The 20,432-nt window shown below is 41.4% G+C and overlaps 2 protein-coding genes across 6 annotated transcripts in view; one reads left to right on the top strand and one right to left on the bottom strand.

Moving 5' to 3' along the window:
- LOC105692142 (dynein regulatory complex protein 9) overlaps positions 1-20,280 on the bottom strand; it is a 61,737-nt gene extending 41,457 nt beyond the window's left edge. For 4 of the 5 annotated variants that reach the window (XR_007278931.1, XM_048656980.1, XM_048656978.1 and 1 more), the window contains exon 1: positions 20,145-20,280. The gene's annotated coding sequence lies outside the window, so the exon portion shown is untranslated. Of the gene's footprint in view, positions 1-1,479; positions 1,616-20,144 lie in introns of those variants that run through there. The other variant, XM_048656979.1, reaches the window with a different exon arrangement.
- Positions 1-20,432, top strand: part of LOC105692170 (acetylcholine receptor subunit alpha-like) — a 55,328-nt gene that overhangs the window by 30,579 nt on the left and 4,317 nt on the right. Inside the window, exons 3-10 of the mRNA XM_012411199.3 lie at positions 9,024-9,156; positions 10,557-10,696; positions 12,593-12,637; positions 13,597-13,706; positions 14,472-14,652; positions 18,982-19,097; positions 19,237-19,405; positions 20,210-20,346. Of these exons, the coding sequence (XP_012266622.1) occupies positions 9,105-9,156; positions 10,557-10,696; positions 12,593-12,637; positions 13,597-13,706; positions 14,472-14,652; positions 18,982-19,097; positions 19,237-19,405; positions 20,210-20,346 (950 nt within the window). The 5' untranslated portion in view covers positions 9,024-9,104. The remainder of the gene's footprint in view (positions 1-9,023; positions 9,157-10,556; positions 10,697-12,592; positions 12,638-13,596; positions 13,707-14,471; positions 14,653-18,981; positions 19,098-19,236; positions 19,406-20,209; positions 20,347-20,432) is intronic.

The raw sequence follows: 20,432 nt of genomic DNA on the forward strand, positions 1-20,432 counted from the left end.
TCACGACGTGACAGGCGATACATTCCGGGCGAGAAGATTGGAGGCTTTTCATCGCCGGGGAAAATGTAAGGCAAGAGACAAGTCATTTTTCCAGCGTTTTTTTTTTTTCTTCTCTTTTTTTTTTTCTCTTCATTCCACGTACGTATACCTATGTAACTACCTACGGAGTCTTGGCACGAGCTTCGCAAGCTTTCAACGGTGTCCTTAGCGGCGATGTTCGCGATACCGTGGAAGCCCATAACGCAACTTGCAAATTGTACGTCACGATTCAAGCCAACACCTTGGAAACACCGTTTAATACAGCCATCTGTCGCGCACCTCCTTTCGCCCCCGACTATAAACCGGTCGTGTTTTTGCTCGGTGAAATTTTTCTAGCTTACATTTTGCGCAGCTGTACAACGGATGGAAAACGTTTCCCCGGTTTTTATATATTCTCGCCAGACTATACGCGCGAATTACGAGAAAAGATCGGATTTTTTTTCACGTATGGGGAAAAAAAAACATTCGACGAAACGTAGTCCGAATTATCGAGCAAAGGAATTTTCAATGCTACAACACTGTGGTTGCCACTTTTTTTTTTTCTCTGGTCGCAAATCGAATTTCGTCGGGATGAAATCAGTGCGCTTTGTCGAGTCGGGGTGAAGAAAAGCGAATGTCTTTGGCTGACGTGTTATTCGCCAATTGGCCAAGAATTTTCTGGCGACGAAAAGGTAAGAAAGCTGTTCAGGTAAACAAAGATCGAAATAAGCGGTCGAGGGTCCGAGTGTCTCGCGTGGAGGAGCGAAGGTGTTACGAGATTATACGTGTGAGTTTGCCGAGGTACGGAGGGTGGCAAAGAAGAAGGTCAATTTTAAAATGTAAATCAAAGCTGAACGAAACCCGGGAAGATCTACGCTTTCGAATTAGCTTGCATTACGTATTTCCACATCAAAAGAAAGAGCTGAAAATACAAGAGATCGCGTGAAAGATCTTGCCAATTTTTGTCTTGGAAAAATCTGAAGAAAAAAAAAATAACGCCGCGATGCAACGCGGTTTACGCCGAGTCGCGAGTTTCAGCTGACGTTGCGACGAATCACAGAAAGTCCGGCCGTTGATACGTCTGTGAAACGGGAATTGAGAAAGTCAAATGGCAATATCTGGGTCATATCGTATCCAATAAATCCCGAACATCCATCAGGAGCGGTGGCCGACGCCTTGGGAATTCGAAATGTCGCAGGAGGCGAAACATGATCAAATATAATAAGAGCGATGTGTGTACCACTGCAGAATGCAAAACGACTTATTTGTATCTTTCGTCGCGCATTCTGTACCGCGTAGATATACACGCGCCCACCTCACCTCGTTTTTTCGAAAAACCAACGCGTGCGAAGGAAAAAATTACCGTTCAAAATCCCAGAGAAATTTCGAAATTGCGGCGACGCTCCGCACCGAAAAACACGAGGGATTTTTCCGTTCGTTCAACAGCGTACGTGTACTCACGTGTATAAGCTGCACGAGACGGATTCTGCGGATACGGCAACTCGATCCACGTCTTCTTTTCTTTCCAGGGTTTTAACGTTTCTCCGTCACGACGTCGTAACGAACCTCGAAAGTTTGCGCTTCCAAAGGCGGAAGAAGAGCTTGCGAAGGAGTCTACTCGTCGTCGGTGGACGGTCGTATCGTCCGAAGGTTCAAGAACTCCGGCTTCGCGCGCCTCCCGTTTGCTGCGATAAATTTTTCAACGGTCATTACTCCGGTTGTCAAAGTTATTTTTCCGTTACTTCCGCCGAATTTTCCCACACCTTCTTCCTACGTTCGTTTTATTTGTCATTTTTCTTTTTCTCTCTCGTTTCACCGACGCAAAACGGTGCGATAACGCGAGCGTGTAATTTACATGGGGGTTAAAGTAGCGTTTTAAAATAAGCAGTCGTACGACGCTACCGATTCGAGTGAACGTTGAAAAGCATTTTGCCGTATGGCGGTACGTAGCGTGCGCGAAATAAAGAGGCATCGATCCTCGTCTGTTGAAATAAATTTAAAGGAAAAGGGCTTTGTTCCTTTCAGCCCCGTGCACCGCCGCCGCGCTATACATAAGCCGTCCGTCGCGTTCCTCTACTATAGGTATACCCGCCAACCCTACGCCGAACAAATGTTCCCGCACCAGTGTTTTTTTGCTCGATAAAGAGAATATGGAACGGTGGCCCATTTACACGTCGAGTACCCTCCCCCCCTCCCCCCCAAGAAGTACGTGCTTATAGGCACACTTTGGACAGCCCAGCGCACGTCTTTACCGCCGTGAGAGACGTCTTCAATTTATTTGATATAATGTATACCCACCCGCACTTTTCCCCCCTTTTTTTTTTTCTTCTTCTTCTCGGTATTACGGTATACCTGTAAGTACCTTTCTTCAAATACGATTAGGTGGTACTTTTACAGCTTTGAAAAACCCTCTAGTCTACCAGGGTGATCCGTCGTCCGAGTTGGACCTTCTCGTTTAAAAAATGTTTATTTTCTTTCGCGGATCTGTCGTCATCGTCGACTCGACGTCGGAGGTGTGGGTATCGAAACTTTGAAAAAAAAAAAACAAATGGTTCATTCCCATTTTCATACTCGTCTGTTGAATAGGCGCAAAAAATATCGCGAAACCTTTTTGAAGAAAAATGAAATGGATGGAAAACGGAAAGGATTTTAAAGCTCGATTGAAAATACTGTTTCCCGTGAAGAGATCGCGGTAGCTTAATTGAAAAGCTTAAAAAGCAGAAACCGCGAAACTGCAGGTACAGGTATGTACGTTGTGTAGGTATATGTATACGTAGAGTGCTAATTCAGCGTGAAAGTTAATAGGAATCTTTGTGTTGGAGCTATTATATTTACAAAGCAAAGTCGAAACGAGAGTCAACCGCCTGTTTTATTGGATATACATATATATATTCGTACGTTTGTATAAAATAGATGTATACGGGGTGGGGCATTTGTCTCGATACACCTGAACATCTCGCCGTTCAAACGGTTTTTCGAAAAACATCGTCGATTCAAAAGATATTTGGCTTCGAGGGGAGAATCGTAACAGCATTACGTGTTTTTCATTTGGTGCGGAAAATAAGTAATGCTATTAGGTTTCCCCCTCGAAGCCGAATATCTTTTGAATCGACGATTCTCTCGAAAACCGTCTAGATGGCGAGATATTCAGGTGTCTCAAGACAAACGCCCCACCCCGTATATATATATACGAGAGTTTGTCGAAAATAGAATATTGGAATCGGAATGCTTTAGAGTCCTCTTAACCCAATTTGAGAAAAAAGCACAAAGACCGTTCGGTGATATTGAGCTGTGAGATGCGACCTACTTGTTCTACCACCTAGACAAAAACTACCTTCCACCTTTTCGATCCAATTTGCCAATCCTGAGGGCTATACGGGCGCGGTGGTCGAACCGTATCGCGTACCGACTTCAATCTACCTGATAAAAAAAAGCCGAAGGAAAAAAAAAAATTAAAAAAAAGGTAAAAAAGCAAATACCGGAAAAAAAACCAAGCAACAATACGACCCGGAATTGGTTGCAGTCGTATTACAAAAACTCTGCGACCGTCGTCGATTAGCCGATTGACTTCTGCATTACACACGGGGAACGCCAGCGCGTGGTGGTGGCTTTTATCGTTTCCATTTCCCCCGACCTCCTCAACGCGGTAATGAATTATTATCCTGGACGAGCTTATACATATATATAAAATCGAGGGATTGAAATCCCTGGAACGTAAGGAGTTTCGGGTATCGGTAAGCCGATCCTCCCCCTCGTTCCGATATATTGCGGTTGGCCTACATTTTTGCATCGCAAAGGACTAACGGTGACCCACACGTGTCTACATCGCCATACGTGCACGAAGTCAGCCAGTGTTATCGAAAGGTTGTAAAACGGGTTATATGCGACGTCATAAAAAAAGCGGCGTCTGATTACGAGTTTATTTGACGAGCTCGCTGAAACTTATATATATATATATATATATATATATATATAGGTGTATTATACGTATACGATGCAATAATAATTGTATATCTGGTTCAGATTTACCGTGACTTTTCAAGGGAGCTAACCACGATATACGATGTTTACCCCGCGTTTATCTCTTCTCTCGCGCTTTTTCGCCCTTTCGTCTCTCCTCCGTATCCCCACGGAGCTTTTCTCCGTCCCGTAGCGATACCCCGACCCCCGTCCTCTCGTCGCCTTTTTATATTTCCTCACCTATTTGCGAAGTCGATAAATTCCGCACGTACGGAATTCGACCGCGACCCCTCAAAAATCCGTGGGCTTCCACGTTGTAACAAAGTGGACAGCTGCCGAGATCTCAATGATATACAGAAGTTTTATCTCCGTACCGCAATCTCTATCCCATTATGCTGCGGTAACGCGGGAAGACCGGAGAACGAACAGTGGATGATATTCAATTATCGTTATGAAACTTCCTCGTTTCTGTTTTTTTCTTTTCTTTTTTTTTTGTTCCTCCTATTCCTCCTCGCGCCAAGTTACTGACCGCGCTAACATTCTTACGAATTTATCGATCGGAGCGGCAAGCAAAGTGCCCGCACCCTTTGTTTCAAACTTCAGGGTAGCGCGAGCAGCGTCCGCCATTCATTCGCTAATAATTTTTCGAATAGATCCTCAGAGGCGATAACTTCGCTGAATTTGTCTATATATGTGAGGAAAAGTTCTGGTAGACGGAGCTACGTTATCTGATACACGTGTATTTTAGCCTGGCATTCGCAGATGCGTTCAATTTCAATTATTCAATGGAAAGGGTGTATCAGATGAACGTACGAACCACTCGCGTGGGTATATTTAGTACCGTTTAGACACAATTCCATCGAAACAATCGCTGACAAGAAAACGAGGGTCGAAATCAAAGCCTCAGTTTCTGTATTCGTATTACAGTATGTACAGCTGTGTTACTGATATATTTCAAGTAAAACTTGATACGAATTTCGTTGTTCGGATTCGTCCCGAAAGTTTGAACTACCTGAAACAAGGCGAAATCAATACGTCGCGTATCATCTGCCGGCGATAACAGATGTTTTCCAGAAACAGAGATACTGTAACACGACGTTCTCTCGTAGGCTGGGGAATTCGGATCGGTTGTAAAAATGATTCGGTTCGTACCCGAAAAACGAAATTAAATGAAACAAAAAAAAAAAAAATCGTCGCTAAATTAGTCTCGCGTTGCATATGATTGAAAAAAATTTGGCGTGGGATTGATACACGGGGTATATATGTATATTTTTTTTTGTTGATGTTACAACTTGTAACAAATTTGTTTCGGACGTTAATAGAGTCTGAGTTAAACTCGGTCGAGCGTGAAATATTTTCCGAAAAGCCACTCGCGACGTGACCTGAAACCGAAAGATTCCATATTTAACGCTAAGAGCGGATCTTCACCGCGCCACGGGGCTTCTGCGGGAAAAGGAAATGCGATTTATTTGATGGACCTCGCGCAGATTACTTTGGTCAAGTATATACCTATAGAAGTGGATCAAATTTCAAACACGATTGCGGTAGAGCTTTATCAGACTCGAAAAAAGTAAGCTTGATAATTACACTTCACCTACCGCGATCGAATAAATTTTCAAACAAGGTAGGTAAAATAAATAAATTTTCCATCATCATTCGGGACTTCGAAAAGAGCTGACGACTTTTATTTCCGTCAAAATATCGCTGATCTCGTTCCAGAAGTTGAAAATTTTTTGTTTCTTCTTCTTTGAAAATTTGAAATCACCCCACCGAGCTTTGGGAAGATAGAATTACCGATCGAAACCGACATGTACATCGAAGTCTTATAATGTAGAGTCAGCTCGGGTTCAAATAAGGCGGAATTTCCATTCGCGGGTTAGAATCTCAAATATAATAAGAATTGTATTCGAGGCGTATAACCGTATATCCGTGTACCGCGGATCCACGGTGCAGTTGAACGAAAACAAATTATTGACTGAGGCGTCGTCGTCTTGACCTAGCGGAAGATGCACTATACAGGTATGCACATCCACCGGGGGAGCGACGGGGCGTGCACAACGGGCGTGGTACAATGGAAAATTGTAAAGTCGTAAATATCTGTATTCCAGATCTGATTCTCACCTTCGGCGAACACCGCTTTCGGATTTGACTCGCGGCCAATAGAGAATTTTCGTCCCGGAATTTTATTCTGCTGTAAAGCTTTGAAATTTTTTCAATCATTTTCAACGATATTCACACGTACCGTGTACAACGAGAACCGTAGCGTTCTCTGATTATCTATTTATCAATAAATTGCATTTATTAACAACGATGGTAGCGGGTAGCCGAAACCTAATTATTGGGACACGCAATCTATCGAATATTGTCGTACGGCAGATGGGGGTAAGTTATTATAGCCGCAGTGCTAAAAAAAGTAATAAATCACGAGGATCCGATGAGATGATTGGCGCTTCATAAAATTAATCTTACGATATCCCGCGAGTAAAAAGTCGGCTAGACGCGTAAAAAAAGTTATTGATAATGATAATTTTTTAATTTCGCCATTGCTTCTTTTTTTTCCTTTTTTTTGAAAAAAAGACTCAGCAACGGATCATAGGTATGTGGATTTCCAGGTGGTCCTCACCGCGGATAATCAAACTACCAATTATTTGAAATGACGCATGAGAAGAAAAAGAAGAGGAGAAATTATTCACAAGGGCGGAAGGAATTTTTTCAATATCGAAAACCTCCGCTCAAATTGACAGCTAAAACTTGTAAACGCGATCCACAATTTGCCCGAGGACGGAAATGTTACTCGAGTAATCAATTACGAGATCCAATTATGTAATTAGAAGGTAACGGGGGTAACTGTGCGGAATTAGACCAAACTGATTCAAAATACGCGAAGCATTAGGAGAATCCAATGTGTGACTTTTGACTTTCTCTTACATATGGATGTTGCATTTTTTTTTCTTGTTTTTTTTTTTTTTTTCCTTCTACAGCGAACTTCCTTCCACGTAGATATACTCTACTGCGCACGGTTTGCGATTTCGAATCGTACACACCAGACTGAACTTTAACTTCACCAACTCTGTTTCCGCAGGCTTGACCCAGATCTAAATTCCAAAAAGGAGGAAAATAAATGGAAAATGTATCACCGGGTACGAGTATAGTTGTTCAAAATAAATCTGTAAACTAGAATATATACGTCGCCTCTCCCGCTATCGCGACCCTTCCAAGATCTAATGGGAGCGACGCGCTGCGGAGATGTAAAAAAAAAACACGTTATCCCGGAATCATAAAACTTTCATTCAACTCTAGTTCTTTTTTTTCGTTTTTTTCTCTTCTTTCCTTCCGTATCCCAAAAACGACGAAAGCCGCAGTCTCCCGGAATACCGTGTCGAACGCGAACTTTCGACTTCGCATTGGCGCGCTCGCGAGATACACTCGAAATTCCGAGTCCGATGAGAAGAGAAAGAATCTTTTTTTTTTGTTTTTTCGTCACTCCCTACAAGAGAACAACACGAACGGCTGATGATTCGAGCAACAAGTAGATACCCACCACCCCGCTAATTGCTCGGCTCTTGGCCTTTTCAAGGTGGTCCTCGACCCTTGCCGAATTTTAGGGATCAATGTCGCTTGAGTACCTTTTGACAACCGCAAAGAGAGTTGTGCATAGCTATAGGTATAGCTGACTAACCACCTACCTACCGATCCCTGCGGGCTCCGGAAGTGCCACGTTAAGTCACGCGGAGTATCCTTATCCATTTTCTGATCATCCGATTCGCTAATCTCACCAATGGCTCACACCGAAGTGTGTAATTTCGGCGGTGTGCAGCGATTGCATTCGTTGACTGCGAAATTCCAATGGATTTAAAATTTGTTATCCCCAGGTATACCTGAGTAAAATTTCACTTTTCAATTATCCAAGTACGTGCAGATGATTTACAGTTGAAATTAATGAAGAAAAATAATTGTGTCAGCTTTTGATTTTTTTTCTTTTCTCTAAAAACGTTTTCATTCAATAAAGATCATCGAACATGCCTATTTATTTTTGTCCGTGTTGGGCGGATACGCAGGTTGCAGTTTCGTCGTTTCGTTGCACGTGACTAATGTAAGTCCGGTCACGTACAAGTCGCGGAGCAATGAGGTGAGCGGGGGTTGAGTAGTATCCGGTGCTAAGAATACGTGCTGCAGATATCGGTGTCGCATCGTTGTCAACCTTTAGCTTCTGGCTACGAGACAATCGGCGAGATGTCGAACTCCCACGATTGATCGGTCGATCAAATCTCCAGAGTCTCTGAAAAACCTGGCCCCCGCCCCCGCCCCCGAAATCTCCGTCCACCGTTCGGACCGTAGCCGTAATCCTCGTGGTAGTAACTAAGGAAAAAAGCAACCCCTGTCCGCCCATGTATCCCCATTTATTTCTCGCGCTGTCATTTCTGAGGATATTTATGTAAGGAGAAATTTCAGCGCGAGAATAAAATGAAAATTGATAGGTGCACGTGCTGTGTGTATCGCACGGACCGACCGAGAATTACAGTTGCTAAATTTTTGGCATTATTAATTTGAAACCCCGCGTCATTATATCGTAATGAAAATAAGAATGAAGTAGGGTAAACGAAAGTGTTCTGTTTTCTTATTCTTCACTTTTTGCCTTCGCCCACACAGCGAGAGTTGTATCGCGGTGGAATACGTATATACATACGTATACTTCTGTATAAGGGTGTATAGCACTAAAATATTTCATGATTACGATCTGGGGGGGGAAAAGCTAGTATAAAGCTCTCAGGGTATATAGGGGGGGATATCCCTGCGGTTACTTTTACTTCGAAGCCTTTTCCTTATTCCTAAGACGAAAAGTAGGTAACTTTTTTCTTTTCACCCCCTCGATAATAACTTAATTCCCCCACGTAGGTTCCACGCTATCCTCTCTCAACCTGTATGAGAGCGTTTCCCCGCAGATGAGCTCTACACCCGCGTCGTACGAGTATGGAAAAAAAAATAGTACGTGACGGTTCCGGGTCCATCGTGATATTTATTGCGATATGTCTGATGTGTTTCAGGGTCGGCGGGCACCGGGTCGAACGAAAGGCCAGGACGGAAGAAAGCGAGGAGAAATGAGGCGGACGTGACGTCACAATGACATGATGAAGAGCCTGGTGGGGATCATGTGGATAGTGTTGGTGCTTATATCAGGTTCGAAATAATCATAAATTATACGACAGATACGCGGCGAGTGATTCGAAATTTCATTCACGGGACTGCGGAGCGAAAATAATTACGGGGTTTACACGCGTTTTTATTTTCTCCAATTTCCGATTCGCGCGGGGTGGTTTCTCCGATTTCGAGACCCCGTCAGTCCTATGGGCGACGAAATTTCCTTAGTAACGACGATAAGGTAGTAGTTAACGCGAATAAAATTAGCCAACGATTTTACGACGCGTACAATGATTAGCTGAAACGATAGAGCGGTATTAGAGTAACTAATTGTAAGAATTTATGGGATAATTATCCATTGCTTCCGATACCGTTGTCACTCTCTCGTTACACCTGATGCTCGTCGAATTGCAGTCGATTTATGATCTCATCTTATTTTCAAAAACACGCGCTCAATTAGTATACAACAAGGGAAGAAGAAGAGTTTTCGGAAGGCGAGGCTTTGCTTTTCGTTAGGGTGAAAAATGGCGAAACATCAACGGATCCCGAAGCCGCGAAACCACGAAACCACGGAGCCGCGGAGCTAGTTTCCGACAAATGAGATTAACGCCCGGTGTGGCGGAGGAAAGTTACTTTATTAAGCGGAGGGAAGACTGGAACAAATTCAGGTTGCTACTGCATGCTAACGACGGACGAGGGATGAAAAAGCGCGAACGAGAGGCGCTCTGAATAATCATGAAATGATATTTTCCGATACTAATTTGCCGATATTTAATGCACGTAGCCGCGTCGCGCCCACTTCATCGTTCTAGACTACTTTTTTTCGAAGAGGAAAGATTGGAAATCAAAAGATACCCAAAGACTTCCCAAAAATCCTGCAGGTCTTTGTCCCGGTCGCATAAATCCGTAAAAATTTATCGAATAAACGTCGAAAGAACAAGGTTCAAAAATAAATTTTGTAGGTGCCGTAAATTCTAATCCACGATAATTGGTTGACTGAGAAGCTTTGAAAAAAAAAAAACCATATCAAATGAGCAAGAAGAATAAATAAATAAAAAAGTATTTCCATTAGATTCGTAAGAAATTTGAACAAAAAAAACTTCAGACACGAGAACAAACAGACAGACACCACACGACACATCGCCCGAAAAACTTTACGTGCAATACAAGCTTGAAGAATTTTCCCTGTAAAATTGAAATGCAAATCAGCGACGGCAAGCAACAAGGAATTATATATGTTAGGCAGACGTTTTATGTACGCGTCCGAGGAGTTGGCTTCGGTTTTTCATGCTTTCCCTTATGTTCCTATCTTTCTAAGATTTTTTCCCCCTTTTTCGCTCTACACTTTTTGTACCCGCCGTTTTTTTTATTTTTGTTGCCGCTGTTGTTATTATAATCATTGTTGTATTCACCCCTCGGTTGTGCTTCTTGTGCCAAAGGATGCTCAGGAAATCCAGATGCCAAGCGACTCTACGACGACCTCCTGTCAAATTACAACAAGCTGGTTCGACCCGTGGTCAACGTTACCGATGCCCTCACCGTCAAAATCAAACTCAAACTGTCTCAGCTGATTGATGTGGTAAGTAAACAACCTGAGGGTAATAACGCTTCGAAAGGGGATCCAAATTTCTAAGTATTAAATCTATTCATACGAGATATTAATCTTCAAGTTTGACGTACCACCTACTAGGGTGGGTTGAAGAAAATTATTTTTTTTACTTTCTTAGCATGGGGGCAGAATTTGTACCTTATAGTAAAAAAAAGGTTTTCAAATAAGGAAAAAATTTTTTACTTGATATTTTGAGGTGGCCCACTCATTTTTCGAATAAATAATTAATCAAGTGGGGTACTTTCAGCAAAGAGATTTTTTTTTTTTGGTCAAAAATCGTAGAAAATATCTAAAAATTGTCGATTGTGACTGTCTTTTACTCGGTCATTGTTCAACATTTTTTTCCTATTATTTTTATAATTCAAGTATAAAATCAAAAAATGACGTGCTCGTTTCTTGACTTAAAATTGAAGTTGAGTCGGAGAGCCGGAGCTTTGCTGGAGTCAGGTAGCCAGCAGCGTAGCGCTTTGTTGTGAGACGTCACCTTGGAGGCTGAGCAGAGGTGACGCCCCACAACAAACCGCGCGCCCGTGGCTACCTGACTCCAGATAAGCTCAGGCTGGATACCCTGTTCTTGTAGACCGAGAAATTCGAATATTTCGACGCATGCATGAATTGCGACAAATCAAAGTGGGTCTACGACTAAAACCAATCGATATGTCTTAATTTTTCTGCTCCCAACAGCGAATAATTGATGATCACTCGATCGATTTTTGAGCAAAAAATGAATCATTGTTTTAATTAGGTTTAATACGCTTTTCTTACGTATTTTGACCTCAGGAATCCGAATCTGAAAGAAAAATTGATCTATCTCTAAAATTGACCGACTTATCGCCAATTTTCAGCTTTTTGGGGTCAAAAATAAAAAATTGATTTCTTAGTCTATCTTGATGTAATTTGAGCTCAAAAATACGAATCTGGATGAAAAATTGATCTATCTGCAAAAATGACCGAGTTATCCCCATTTTTTCGCATTTTTTGGCATAAATTTGAGGATATCTCGAAGGGAAAAAATCCTAGCTCAATTTGGACAACGGATTCGTGTTCCTGAGGTCAAAATACATAAGAAAAGTGCCATACGATCAATTTTAAAAAATAAAAATTTTTGACTAAAATTTGAGATTTTTCCAAGGGGTACCCCTTACGATTTTTTCAAATTTTGACCAAAAATTTTTATTTTTTAAAATTGATCGTATGGCACTTTTCTTATGTATTTTGACCTCAGGAACACGAATCCGTTGTCCAAATTGAGCTACGATTTTTTCCCTTCGAGATATCCTCGAATTTGTACCAAAAAATGCGGAAAAATGAGGATAACTCGGTCATTTCTAAAGATAGATCAATTTTTCCTTCGGATTCGGATTCCTGAGCTCAAATCCTATCAAGAGAAGCTAAAAAATCAATTTTTTATTTTTGACCCCAAAAAGCTGAAAATTGGCGATAACTCGGTCAATTTTAGAGATGGATCAATTTTTCTTCGAGATTCGGATTCCTGAGGTCAAAATACGTCAGAAAAGCATATTAAAGCCAATTGAAACAGTGATTTATTTTTTGGTAAAAAATCGAATGCCAAGTAAAAAATTTTTTCCACTTTCGAACAATTTTCTTGGTTCATTAGGTACAAATTCTGCTCACATGCTAAGAAAATAAAAAAAAAACAAATTTCTTTCAACCCACCCTACTACCTACGTACCTAGAAAATATTTGCGATTAATTGTTCCACTCCAAATAAGATTAATTGTCAGATTTTTAAATCCAATCATGACCTCCCTCAGTTCCTTCCTCAGACACGCGTGAATTACAAGTAAGTTGAATCGCCTTATTGCAGTAATTAAATAATTCATTTCTCTTAAAAAAATATTTCAGAATCTGAAAAATCAAATCATGACGACGAATCTCTGGGTTGAACAGGTAATTTATTTTCATACAATAATTCACGTTTAATTATTTTGTTACCGTTTATTCGTTTCTCTCCGTCACACGGTGCGTCTGATGTAAAATTTCGATAACGAATTCTATTGGAATCCGAATGGATCGTTGGGAAATAATCAAGTGATGTTACGGAATTCCTTATCGTCGATTGATTATTCGCGGATTTTTTTCAATGTGACATAACCGATATTCTCAACGTATAGTTGTGTTTGCGCGAATAAGTGCTCTCGGAGATGGAATCTTACGTAGTTTAGGCACACGAATAGGCGAACATCAAACATTAGTTTCTGAGAGGTTGCGGTGTCCGATACCGACGTCCTTGCATATATTAGGTATACGTGTAGAGTCGAAGCTCCCTTGTGAGTGGCGGAGAAAACCCATCCGTTGAAACGTGTACCATCAAAATTTCAGGATATAGTTACAGGTAAACGCATTGTATACAAGACCTATACCTATATCCACATATACCTAGTATAATAAGTACATGGACGACAGAGCGAGGGGCGCGGAAAATATACCGTCAGGGACCGAAAGGGTTCCCGCACGTTTATCTTAGAGTTGAAACGCTATTTACCTGCAGAAAATCGCACGGAGAAGCATAAATTAAAACTTTGAAGGCAAGTTGGAAACAGCCTAGAGAGCCTAGAATCTCGAATTTCTCAACGAAATTATTTTCGTCGGTACCGCGGAATCGCGTAAACGAGCTTTTGATCCGTATTTTTTTTTTTTCACGGATGTAAAGCAGAACGAAAAACTAATTGTAAGAAAATAGTGATGAGATATAATTCTTGACGCTAGTTTTGGCCCAAAGGATTAACAATTAATTATCTTTAATTCCGAAGGGGTTCAAATTAATTGAGAGATAAGTTAGGGTTGTGCTCCTCGAGCTGAGATTCGGCCTGGGGGGTACCTCATACGGTATCCTTCTGTGATTTTAGTCCTGGTACGACTATAAGCTAAAATGGGACCCGAAGGAATACGGTGGTGTGGAAATGCTGCACGTGCCATCGGACCACATATGGCGACCCGACATTGTGCTCTACAACAAGTAAGTTGGAAATTGTATACGAAAGTTATAGAAATCTTTCCTCGAAACTATGGCGCGAAGACTCATCATACCCAGAAGTAGGGGGAGTATCGTGTATATTCGCATCCTTGACGCGTGACGATCGCACAATAGAAGGAAAAAAGGAAGATTGTCTTTTTTGTTTCATCCATTAGATTCCTTTCACTCAATTCAGCGCCAAAAGTCGCACTTTTCGTTTTCTTCGACGATCGGCACTACGTTGCAATTCGAAAATCTTTGCCGTCAGAATTTGGGGAGTAAAATTGATGAAACATTAATTATTCAACGAAATTATGCGACCTGAGCACGGGCATGAAATGAGTACATATTACCGCGATGAAAATCATTCTCGCGGACTTTGTTCTCCTTTATGCCAGGAGTCGCGGTAAACGTTTCCGCCCTATTTGCCTCCAGGGTTACGGGTTCGGTACGAGTACATCACCCGCGTGATGCGGAGGTTGTTTCAATTTTTTTCATATAATATTCCGAAGCCACAAGGAACGCTGCATGGTAAAAATGAAATACACTTGGAACGATCCCCCGAGGTACGAGGTGCCTTTGACTTTACCTACAAATTGTAAACGCGGATGTATTTAATGTAGGTCAAAAAAAAACCGAAGAAAATTGCGTACAGCTGAGCGTAATTGCGGATTTCCCCTTTGCCTAATCCCCGAATAATCTCAACAATTTTTTCACGTTATTTTAGCAGACTAACAAAATCGTGTGTAAGAACAAATATCGTTTCAGCGCCGATGGTAATTTTGAGGTAACGTTAGCCACCAAGGCAACGTTGAATTATACGGGTCGAGTCGAATGGAAACCACCTGCGATTTACAAGTCCTCATGCGAAATTGACGTCGAATATTTCCCCTTCGACGAGCAGACCTGTGTAATGAAGTTTGGCTCATGGACCTACGATGGTTTTCAGGTAATCAAACAACCCCTTCTCTCCGTACATCCCACACATACATATATTTTCTTAACCCCGGTGTATGTAAAGCCGTGTTTGTGGCACACGCTCGCGCTGCTTAAATTCATCGCGAGACTGCAGGCTGTACACATGTATAATTTTGCAGAAGCCGCGAGGAGTCGGTTATAATTTTACCGACATGTATTCCACGTAACAGGTACAGTTATACGTGCGAGATGTACGTGAATGTGAAACTTGCGTGGAGTTTTGGGAAGTTGGTATCTCTCACTTGTCAAATTATCATCAATTTCGCTATGAAGTTGTGCGGTAGAATTTGGATGGAATATGCGGCATTTCTCTCGCTGGAAGTACGCTCGAAATGTGAACGGAAATCGTGAGAATAAAAAAATAAGCCACCAGCGACACCGACGATATAAAATAATGAACGTATAGAATTTTGTTACTTCTACAATTTTCATCATCTATTTCCGTAATATTCGCGCGGGAGGAGAGAAAAGGAAAATCGTAAAAACAACTTTTCCCGTCGCTTTCAAACTTATGCACGCACCGGAAAATTCTTCCACGTCGCCGTATCACGTAATCGCGTGTTAAATATTTTAAAGATAAAGTGCGACATCCCTAAATATATACCCGTCGCAATATCACGCGGTCGGAAGTTTCAAAAGTTGAGCTTCCAAAACACGCCCCTCCTACCGAAAAGTAAAGCTTTTCTCCCCTTCGGGCGGATCACCTGTGTCTCGCAGACGTAGCTTTTTTGATCTCCTTATTTCCGCGAGTCCCTCACCGGCTCGTAGTCTCGACCCCCGTCAAAAAATGTTCTTCGGAGTTCCGTTTCTTTTTTTTTTTTGTCGTTTATCATTTTTTCCCCTCTCCATTTCTCAACGTATTCGTATCTTTTCCGCTTCAAAATCGACATACGATATATCTGGGGCTTACGTACATACGTCTACAGATATTTCGATCTGCTGTTGTTCCTATCTATTTATTTCTTTATTTATTTATTTATCTTTGCTTTTCATGTTTCTTTGCGAAGCTCCTTTCTTTCTTTTCAACGAGGGTCCGTCAGCGGGGCTGTATTAAATGTACGATACACGATGTTGGCAACCGCAGTGCCCCGAGGGCCTGAATCTCGGAGGCATAAGGAATTCAAGGAGCTTCCGAGCTATAATTCTTTTACGCATTCATGCGAGAAGATACTATTATATACTATCTATACCATTCTGAATACGAGCGTACCAATGTAGCATGTATTTCAGTATACATGCATCCATCTGTAGGTACATAAATTATATACGTATATATACCGTATATACAGGAACGTAGGGGTTGAAACGTTGGATGAAACGTTGCTTTGTACCCGCAAGTGTAATCGTTTGAAACAGGGAAATTGTTTGTTCAATCAAGTTAGAAGGCACCTTGTACTGTTATACTACCTGCGCACGTTATACGTACACATTCTCTACGAATGTACGTATACAGGTGCCATAATTACGTTCCTTTCGCCAGCATTTTCATTCGAGTTTCTCATAGTTTTTCTATAAATTATTATTCAATCTATTTTTCATGATTTTCAGTTCGAAGTTGAAACAAAATCTGTATTTTTGACATTTTTTTTCACAGTTCTTTTCAATCATCCTCCCTTGACGCAGGTTAGTTGATGGACCGAACGAGATAAAACGAGAGAAAAAAGAAAAACGAAAAAAAAGTTGGTTAATAAATAAAAAGAATTTAGAAACCGAAGAGAAATTTCGAAAATCATTACAAAGTGTAGGTATACAGAAGGTATGTAGGTGCGTGCATACATATGTACAGTGTGCACGTTATAATTTATAGCCAAAGGGAAAAATGATTAAGTGCGTACCGTAATAATTATCCCTCGCCGTTTGTTATTTTATTATTCTTGTCCCGTTCCAACGACGCGGTTGAAGCTGCGCCAGTTGTGGTCCCGTTAGCGTCGCATTTTTTATGAATTCTTAATTCTCGTGGAGACTATCATATTTTACCGTAAAAAAATCACCGACAATCCAAAAAAACCACAGCAAATTGATTTCATGAATGATTGTCTTCGTTTTTTTCTTGATTATATATTTATAAAAATTACTGTTATTTTTATTCTGTTGTGACTGTTTTATATGGCATCAACAGAACATAGCTAGACATGGTACCACTTACGTGAAATGAACTCAAGCCTTAAAAAACTTTTTTGACGTTTTCAGGGTGCTCAGAAACCTCAAGACGTTAAGAAAGTATCATCGAGCTCAAACAACGTACAATGACGCGATTAATATTTTTTCTTCTTATTCTTCTTCAGTGATTATCTAAAATCCAACGTAAGTAGCCGCTGAGGGTAAATAAGGCTTGCGTTGTCTTCTAACGTACCTTCGCGAGCTTATGGTTCGTTAAACATCTTATATGAAACAACACGAGCATCGATGCATTATTCATGATTTACAATTAATTAATTCCTCGAACAAAATGTGTAAGGTATATATACGTATATACACATCTACGAACTCGTATACAGGAGAAGGCCTAAGTAGCACGAGCTACAGTTATATGTATGTATATTCAAACTACGTTATGAACTATACTACAGGATTTTCATTATCTTGGATAGATTTTCTATCCGACATGTAAGGAGATACGTCGTCCGTGAAGCAAAAGAAAAAAAAAACGTTACGTGGCAAACGTTGAAAAAAGTTTTTTGAAAATTTTCAAACGCGGATACTTGACTTTGAGCCTCCCCGAAGTGAAATGTTTATTTACCTTCAACCGTACACCGATACACAAGAGACATCCAGACGATCCAGCGAAATTCTCGGGGGATGTTTTTCGGCACGATCGATCATAGTTTGTCGAGCGATTTAATGCATGAGAAGAGAAAACTAATGATGAAAACGTCAAATACATAGACTTCGGTGAATACGAACGAAATAGTTCTCAAGGGTTGGCAAACGTTGCTGTAAATATTTTTGAACGTCGAGAATAAAAGAATAAACGAATAAGGGTGAAACTCTCCGAGTTATTCGAAATTGTTTGTTAGCGATGAATCGTTTATTTAATCTATTTCTCGTTTCGAGAAAATAAAAATCAGTCGAAAAACGAAAAAGGGGTAAATGAAATAAGAGAGTAAAGATCAAAAACCTGAAACGAAAAGGCGAGAGCGTCGGCGGCGGCGGAGGCGGCTGGTAGGCAAACGGAGCGAGGGCATTCAATTACTCTGGCGTCTGACTATACGGCGATCTCGACTACTGCGAAACACGCCCAGGGGTCCGATCCGACTGTCTGCCTTCCACTTCGCTCAACCATTTCGCTCGCGTTTCAGAATCGTTTGGTCTATGTGCGTTACATCGAGAAGGTATGAAAATAATAGAAAATAAGATAAAGTAAAGAAACCGCGAAATAAATAAATAAATAAATAAACGAGGCTGAAATGATGGTTAGAAAATACGACGAGTAGATGAGAAAAAAAATAAAATGAAGAAAGTTATTCCAGAAACGGAATAAAGTGGCGGAAATAATCCGAGTTGATTCTGTAATTAAGCGTTAAACTTGGTAGCATACAACGTGACGAAGAAAGGAAAATTAAAGAGCCAAGGAATGCGATAATACACAAAAGTCGGCGAGGCGTTTCTCTAAATTGAATGAGTTCATGAGTAGAGAATTTGTGTAATAAATCGCCTTTTATCTCGTTTAAATGTACTGCAGATGTACCGTACAATATATTTAAACCTCGGAGCTGGAGTCTGACGGGGATAAAATCGCGTTCATCCGCCCGTTTTCCCCTTCGGGTATTGAAGAATCTTGGTCGCGTCCCAAACATCCTTGTACATACCGAAGTCATCGCTAAATTCCACGTGAAATGATTACGTGCTTCGATTTAATCACGCTCCGTGGAAACCGCCTTTCCACGGGGCACGGCGCACGCGAAAACCGGTCGGACGATAATTTTAGCAGAGGCGGCATTCGGCTCGTAAAAATCAAGAGATTTTAACGGACGAAGGACGTGCCACAGATCAACTCCAATTCCGACATGAGCTCTTTTTACGAGCAGCTTTTACAAAATGCGTGCAGTTTGAAGGGGACGCAGGTTACACGCAGCTGACGATATTCGAGAACGAGATATACGACCGATTCAAAGATCTAATGCGGCTTCCAAATTTTTGGGAAACTAGTCGGATGTAGTTACGTGACCGGGATGGCCAAAAGGGGTTAAAAAAAAGGGAAATAAAAAAAGCAGAAAACCCCGATATCTTTCCGGCGTTTTATTTACCGTACGAGAAATAAGCGATCACTCCGATTCACGATTTCTCTTCAACTCTTTAGGTGGATCTGAGGCACATAGACGAGGTACGAGGCAGCAACGTCGTTGAAATCGGAGTCGATTTATCAGAATTCTACACCTCGGTGGAATGGGATATACTCGAGGTTCCCGCTGTCAGGTAATTATGGCATTTCCCGGGAACTGCGCGTGCGGCCGTATCACGTTTCTACTTTAGAAAAGAGATAAAATGGAACGGCCGATAGAGTGAGTTAAGAAAGCTGATAAAAGTATTTCTCATCTTTATCTCCCGTAACTAGGAATGAAAAATTTTACACCTGCTGCGACGAACCCTACCTAGACATCACCTTCAACATCACCATGAGGCGAAAAACTCTGTTTTATACGGTCAACCTCATCATCCCTTGTATGGGAATTTCCTTCCTCACAGTTTTAGTCTTCTATCTACCGAGCGACAGCGGCGAAAAGGTACGTTACACGCGAACCGCGTCGTCGGTCAGACTCGATTTTTTTTCGTTTCCTTGTTTTCCATTAGAAAATCGAACGCGCATCGCTGAGGTCGCGGGGTGCCTTCGATCGGCCAATAAATTTCGTCCTAAGCTTTGCCATATCGAATGAAAGAGACTGGTGGTAGCAGATGCCTCTGCGCCAGCGTTTAGCTGTTTCAGAGTTTCGTCCTTAGCGTACTATATTAACCATCTTGACCCAAAAACGATAGCCGAAGTGCAGGCGACCCTTCCATCCAAAGTAGAGTATAGAATTTAGTCCAAAGATGAGAATGTCACGTGTAACGACAATTTATATATAATATGTATATATATCTAGACCGCTAAGGTCTATAATACCCCCCCCGGCGAGATCAATGACGTACGCGAGACGTAATTCCCAGACAATGGGTAGAGAGGTACCCGGTCAAATAAACGTTCCGTGACTTTAAATCGTGCGTTTAATTAACCGCTATTCAATCGAGATGAACGTTACCCGCAGCCGCAATCACCTCGCCGGTATATCCAATTCTACGGCATATTATATACCCGTAGCGTCGCACACTCGCTGCTTATTGTCGTTGCCGTTTCATTGTCGATAAATTTCTATCGGTTGTATCGGTACATAACGGAGCATTTGGACGAACGATCGGTTGTAAAGCCACGACATCGTTCGACGCGCAAAAATATTTATACGATGTTTAAATGATCGAATAACTCACCCCTCGCACCTATTTATACGGCATGTTTAAGCGGATGTTCTTCAGATATCATTTCTTCTCCACAGGTCAGTTTGTCCATATCGATTCTGCTGTCGCTCACCGTGTTCTTCTTGCTTCTGGCAGAGATCATTCCTCCGACGTCATTGGTGGTGCCTCTTCTAGGAAAATTTGTCCTCTTCACGATGATATTAGATACATTTAGGTACGGTGTTGCAATATCACTTCCAAAGCTTTGAATAAAATAGATAACGCGAGACGAATAACGAAGACATCAAACACGATAGAAAC

Source organism: Athalia rosae, chromosome 6 (assembly GCF_917208135.1).
Source record: "Athalia rosae chromosome 6, iyAthRosa1.1, whole genome shotgun sequence".
Lineage (NCBI taxonomy): Eukaryota > Metazoa > Arthropoda > Insecta > Hymenoptera > Athaliidae > Athalia > Athalia rosae.